General features: G+C 39.4%; 1 protein-coding gene across 1 annotated transcript; it reads right to left on the bottom strand.

Annotated features, from left to right (window-relative positions):
* Positions 1-5954: 5954 nt before the first annotated feature.
* Positions 5955-6842, bottom strand: LOC129558824 (olfactory receptor 2H1-like). The gene has a single exon (XM_055430268.2). The coding sequence runs from the start codon at positions 6825-6827 to the stop codon at positions 5955-5957; it is 873 nt and encodes a 290-aa protein (XP_055286243.1). The 5' UTR covers positions 6828-6842.
* Positions 6843-7249: the final 407 nt, after the last annotated feature.

Below are 7249 nucleotides of genomic sequence, written 5' to 3'. Positions count from 1 at the left end.
TTCAACAGCATACACTGCTAATTATCCCTCCCCTCACACTAAAATTCAATGCAATTTTCATTAACATACTGACAGAGATTTCCACAGAGTTGAGCAAGATAATGTTTAAATGAATACAAAAAATAAGAATCAAAGTTTATCCGGAAGAAACTCAACAACATAGGAGATCTTGCCACACTAGAGATTAGTAACTGATTGATGTAGTATAGACAGGATAGAATTCATGCACAAGCATAGGCATGCATGAAAATATGATTTATGACACCAAAAATGTTGAGAAAAGTACAGACTAGTCAATGAACCTGACTGGGACAAGCAGCCATGTACATAGAAACAGTATATTTCTGCCTTATGTAATACAAATAAATTACAAATATAATGAATACACATTTTAAAAGCAAAGCTATATATACAACAATGTGACTACAGTTAACAATACTGAATTGTATCCTTAAAGATTGCTAAGAGGGTAGGTTTTAAATGTTCTCATCTCACACAAACATACACGTATACACAAAAGGAAAAGGGCAACTATATGAGATAATGGGTATGTTAATTAGCTTGACTGGGATGATTGTTTCACAGTGTATGCATGTGTGCATGCTCAGTTGCTAAATGACTCTTTGTGACCTCATGGACTGTAGCCCACCAGGCTTCTCTGTCCATGGAATTCTCCAGGCAAGATTACTGGAGTAGGTAGTCATTCCCTTCTCCAGGGTATCTTCCTGATTTAGTGATCAAACCTGGGTCTCCTGTTTTCTTAACAGAGACAAAAGCCACATTCAAGAATACTGGAGTGGGTTGCTATTTCCTTCTCCAGGGGATCTTCACGACCCAGGGATTGAACCCTGGTCTCCTGCATTTGCAGGCAGATTCTTTACTGTCTGAACCACCAGGGAAGCCCATTCAAGTCTTACATCAGCTTACTTTTAAAACTCATTACTTAGTTAAATTTATTCTAAACTCAGTCAACCCTGACAATGCACAAAACACTTTTCTCAGGGTCCACTTTCCAAAAACCTTCCCATCATTTTCTATATACATGACTTAATTTTTTTCTATCAGAAATAGCTTTAAGACAGAGTTACTGAGACGCGAGAGACGCCCGGCTCCGGTGGCGCAGACGCGAGAGACGCCCGGCTCCGGCGGCGCAGACGCGAGAGACACCCGGCTCCGGCGGCGCAGACGCGAGAGAGCTCTGGCGCAACCGACCACGTGCAGAATCGTGGCTGAGAGGAGCTGCCCTGCGCCCAGGGTTAGGGCAGTGGCCGAGAGGAGCTGTACCACGTCCAGGAGGCGGTGGCTGCTTGGGCACCGGAGGGCCGAGAGGAGCTGATCCACATTCAAAGCAGGAGGGGCAGCCTTGAGGAGATACCCCTCGTCCAAGGTAAGGTACAGAGGCTGCACCTTGCTGGAGCAGCTGGGAAGAGATACTCCACGACTAAGTGGAATATAAGAATCCAGTGTTCTGGGGAGGAAGGAACAAGATGGCGGAGGGATAAGACGGCGAGACCACTTTCTCCCCCACAAATTCATCAAAAGAATATTTGAACGTGGAGTAAAGGCCACAAAACAACTTCTGAATACTGGCAGAGGTCATCAGGCTCCCAGAAAAGCAGCCCATTGTCTTCTAAAGGAGAGAGAAGAAATCCAGCTCCACCCACCAGAACACCAACACATGCTTCCCTAACCAGGGAACCCGGACAAGTCACCCGTCCAACCCCACACACAGCGAAGAAACTACATAGTAAAGAGAACGCCACAAACTGCAAGAAGAGGGAAAGGCCACCCCAAGCAAAGCAATATAAGCAAGATGAAGAGGCAGAGAAATACCCAGCAAGTAAAGGAACAAGATAATTGCCCACCAACACAAACAAAAGAAGAAGATATAGGGAATTTACCTGAAAAAGAATTTCAAATTTTGATGGTGAAAATGATTCAAAATCTTGAAAGCAAAATGGAGTTACAGATATATAACCTGGAGAAAAGGATTGAGAAGATGGAAGAAAGATTTAATAAGGACTTAGAAGAAATAAAAAAGAGTCAGTATACAATGAATAATGCAATAGATGAGATCAGAAACACTCTGGAGGGAACAAACAATAGAATAACAGAGGCAGAAGACAGGATTAGCGAACTAGAAGATAGAATTGTAGAAACAAATGAAACAGAGAGGAAAAAAGAAAAACGAATTAAAAGAAATGAGGACAATATTAGAGCCCTCTGGGACAATGTTAAACGCTCCAACATTCGAATCATAGGAGTCCCAGAAGAAGAAGACAAAAAGAAAGACCATGAGAGAATACTTGAAGAGATAATAGTTGAAAACTTCCCTAAAATAGGGAAAGAAATAATCACCCAAGTCCAAGAAACCCAGAGAGTCCCCAACAGGATAAACCCAAGGCGAAATACTCCAAGACACATATTAATCAAATTAACAAAGATCAAACACAAAGAACAAATCTTAAAAGCAGCAAGGAAAAAGCAGCAAATAACACATAAGGGGATTCCCATAAGGATAACAGCTGATCTTTCAACAGAAACTCTTCAGGCCAGAAGGGAGTGGCAAGACATACTTAAAGTGATGAAAGAAAATACCCTACAGCCCAGATTACTATACCCAACAAGGATCTCATTCAAATATGAAGGAGAAATCAAAAGCTTTACAGACAAGCAAAAGCTGAGGGAATTCAGCATCACCAAACCAGCTCTCCAACAAATGCTAAAGGATCTTCTATAGATAGGAAACACAGAAAGAGTGTATAAACTTGAACCCAAAGCAATAAAGAAAATGGCTATGGGATCATACTTATCAATAATTACCTTAAACGTAAATGGGTTGAAATTTTCAAAAAGGCTAGGAAACAATTCTCATAGCCATCAATAGTTCAGTGTTGAGTTCATGAATAGTTTTTAAAGTTTGGGACAAACTGTAGTATTTGCTATTTGAAGTACTATTTGTAATTGGCATATTACGATGTAACATTGGTCTTCATTTCCAACTTAAAACGCCTAAAAATGCCTAACAGGTTTTTAGATTTGTGAATTTTAGTTGATATGTATTTTATGATGTTACTGAACCTGCAGAAATATTGAAATATTTCAGAGAACTTATTCACTGTACATTTAATTTATTTTATTTATAAAAGTTATGAACTGTAGAAAGTTTTACTTGTTGGGTCAAATGCTTGTTGCTTCAAATGCTTGTTGCATTTGAAGTGCTAGTTACAAGAAAATGAAATACCTTCAATGTATAAATGCTATTAAGTTTTTAAAGGACTCTGGAGTATAAGTAAGTTTGTTTAAAGAAATTTAGTCTATTCAACCTGAATCAGCTCTGTCAAACATTAATTAAAAGCCTCATTTAAAATAAATAAATAAATAAATAATGGTGGTGGGAGGGAGGGTTGGGAAGCTGGCTGGAGGTGGAGGTGGAGGTGGTGAAGTTTATTAATCTAATTAAAAATGAAGTTGCATTTCCATTTTCCAAAACCACCCATTCACCAGCGTACTGTGTCACTAGACATTATGTACGATTTTACTTTGCAACAGAAACCATTACATTTAAAAATTCATTACAGCAAGGTTAGTTAGACACATGATGGATGCAGCTTTAATCCTGCCATATATTATTACAGTTAAAATGTAAATGATGAAAAATATTTTGTGCTTATCAGCATTTATGTGGAAATGTGTTTTACAGTGATATATGGTGTTATATTTCTATTATTGTGATGAAAAAGAAAGCAATACAAAAAGACGAAGTGTTTATTAAAACATGAAAAAAAAAAAAGAAATAAATGGTTTTGCAGCACTGAAGAGATTATAGAAAGTAAATAGGCTAGATAAGACCTGTTTTATGTAGTAATTTTATAGTTTAATTATTTCAGTTGTAAAATATTGTTATACTGTTCATTAGTTCTGATTGTTCATGTTAAACTATTGTAATGCAAACAAATAAATAATTAGAAAAAAAAAAAAAACGTACAAGCTGATGCTGAAGCGTCCACATGCTACCATAAAGATCAAGGATCTCGTGTGCTGCAGCTGAGACCCAGAGCAGCCAAAATAAGTAAATAAATAAAAATAAATGTAAAATAAATAATAGAATGCATTGTAAAAAATAAAAATAAAAATAAAAATAAAATGCATTCATTTCCTGGCAAAAAAAAAAAAAAAAAAAGACAGTTACTTTCTTCTCCCTTAATAAAATACAATTCCATTCCTTATATCTTCTTTATTGAAAACACACATTCTACTTTCTTTAAAAGTTTTTTCCACATTAAGTTCACCTTTCTTTTTGACAAATTTGTAACAAAATAAGATCTTATTTGATCTCTTGTAAATATTGGTACAGCAGAAGTTTTGTACTTAACATCGATGACTCTAAAGACATGTCTATATTAATCCAACAGCTTTAGCCACCTTCAGTACTAAATATGAGTTTAGTACTGAATATTTTCCAGATGACATGAACCTGAAATTTATTCTGGCCGGATTATTGTCTGTTTCTGAGTATCTGTATAAGCACTCAATTTCCTTTAAGCCAATTAAATAGAACTCTTTTGAATTAATTTTTGGCAATACCATGCAGGGGTAACACACATACAAATTCTTAACGGTCACACACACACACAGAGGTCTCATAGTTCCCATTACAAAATTTCAGCCTTGAGTCAGATCCAGTATCATAAATCTCATCAGTTACCAACTGTTGGATAGCAATTAGGCTTCTGGCAGATGGAACAAATCAAACTCTTGTCTAGATGGCTAAATTTTTTTACTAATCCGTCCGTCCGTCCGTTCCGTCGCTCAGTCGTGTCCGACTCTATGCGACCCCGTGGACTGTAGCCTCCCAGGCTTCTCCGTCCATGGGATTCTCCAGGTAAGAATACTGGAGTGGGTTGCCATTTCCTTCTCCAGGGGATCTTCCCGACCCAGGGATCGAACCTGGGTCTCCCGCATTGGAGGCAGACGCTTTAACCTCTGAGCCACCAGGGAAGCCTGATCCATTTTAGGGCCAATACTGAGGTGATGTCATTAGCTGTGCAAATTGGTCAAGATTTGCACTTACTATTATAGATACGACCCCTTCCAAGGCAGTCTCCCAACCAGGTGTTAGTGAAAGAAACAGCACAGAAGGTAAACCCAACGGTGCTGACAATGAGCAGGAGTTGGTCTAACTGGTCTCCACTGAAAGAAAACCTTCACAGGTAGAAAAAAACCTGTCCAGGTGACTTTGCTTGTTGCTTGGCGGTATCTTAAGGTTGCTCTTTTCAATAGTCAGATTTAGCAATTTCAGTCATTTTCTTGTGTTCCCTCAGTGCTGGGAATTGTAGCTACTTCCTTTTGCCTTTCCCTCCTTCAATAGCTAGTTAATAATTCCTTATAATTATAATAATAATAATATATTAATTCTCTTTTAATAGAGACACAGATATAGAGAACAAACTTATGGATACCAAGGAAGAAGGGAATGGGATGAATTGGAAGATTGGGATTGACATATATATGCCACTATGTATAAAATAGATAACTAATAAGAACCTACTCTATAGAACAGGGAACTCTATTCAGTGTTCTGTGGCGATCTAAATGGGAAGGAAAACTAAAAATGTCTATGTATAAGTGATTGACTTTGCTGTGTGGCAGAAACTAAGACAACATTGCAAAGCAACTATACTCCAATAAAAATTGAAAAAAAAAATATGGTGTCTATTATGTGCTGGTAACCTGATGGGAACAATGTTGCACTTCCATTTAAACTTAAGAACAACGTTGCAGGATGCATCATTTTACTATTGAAGGATATTCTGTCTGGACAAATCATGCTTTTGACTTTTCACATTTGTGTTGATAATTCAGTGTCCCCACAAAAGAAATACCACATATTTAATGCTGTGAGCAACTGGACAAAGGCTGACAAATTAGCTCATGAATCTGAGCTGATTTCCTTACTGCACATTGGATGTTCTGTCTTTCCCAAATAGCCTCTTGAGAGCCCCCTTCATGTCTTTGTTTCTCAAGGTATAGATGAGAGGGTTGAGAGTGGGGGTCACCACAGTGTAGAAAAGAGTCAGAAACTTTCCTCCCTTCTGGGAAAAATGGCTTCGGGGCTGGATGTAGACAGCAGTGACTGTGCAGTAGAAGAGGAAAACAACAGCCAGGTGAGAAGAACAGGTTTGGAAGGCCTTCCTCCTCCCTTCATGGGACTGGATGGCCAGCACTGTCCGGGCAATGTGACCATAGGAGATGAGGATGAGCAAGAGTGGCACCATCAGGAAGACAGAGCCAATGACAGATATCTGGAGCTCATTAGAGTGTGTGTCCCCACAGGCCAGACGGATCAGTGCAGGGACCTCACAGACAAAGTCGTCCACCCGGTGATGATGGCAGAAGGGGAGCTCCATGGTGGTGGGTGACTGCACCAAGGTGCCAAATATCCCACTTGCCCAGACCAAAAGTGCTAGCCTGTGACATACGTGAGGCTGCATGATGACTGTATAGTGGAGGGGTCGGCACACTGCCACATATCTGTCGAAGGCCATGACCAGCAGCAGCACACACTCAGCAGCTCCCAGTCCCAAGAAGATATAGAGCTGGACTGCACATCCCAGGTAGCTGATGGTCTTGTCTGGGCCCCTGAGATGCACTAGCATCTGGGGAATGCAGCTGGTGGTGAAACAGAGGTCCAGGAGGGAGAGGTTGGTGAGGAAGAAGTACATGGGGGTGTGGAGGTGGGAGTCTAGGTGGAACAGAAGTATGATTGTGGTGTTGCCCACTAGGGTGACCATGTAAGAGATAGACACAGTCACAAAAAGGGTCATTTCAAGGCTGGGGTTATCTGAAAAACCCAAAAGGATGAAGTCATCTGGGACGGTGCCATTGACCTGTCCATCTAGTGTCCACCTGGGACTGCAAAAAGCAACACATTAGGATTAGAATATCACCTAGAGGTGGCAAAGAAAAGTGATTTGTAATTTTAGAAAACTGTCTCTATTATCCTATATTAATATTTTTTTCTGGTGTTTTGAGGACCTTTTTTTCATCCTGTTAATTTTTCGATATTTTCATCTGTTCATTTCTTCAAACTTGGATAATTCTAGCATTTTCCTAGAAGCCAAGAATATGGTAAGTGAATGTTCAAAATTAACCCTTGCCACTATTGATCAACTACATGCTAAAAACTGGACAACCTACAAGAAATGGAAAAATTCTTAGAAATATACAAACAACCAAGACTGAATCA

This window comes from Moschus berezovskii, chromosome 8 (assembly GCF_049115385.1).
Source record: "Moschus berezovskii isolate FMDL1 chromosome 8, NW_MosBer_1.0, whole genome shotgun sequence".
NCBI lineage: Eukaryota > Metazoa > Chordata > Mammalia > Artiodactyla > Moschidae > Moschus > Moschus berezovskii.
The sequence above is the reverse complement of the archived record's forward strand: the minus strand, read 5'-3'. Positions and strand labels throughout refer to the sequence as shown.

Coding starts and splice junctions, on each gene's coding strand:
- LOC129558824 (XM_055430268.2), bottom strand. CDS start 6,827: ATGACCCTTTTTGTGACTGTGTCTATCTCTTACATGGTCACCCTAGTG.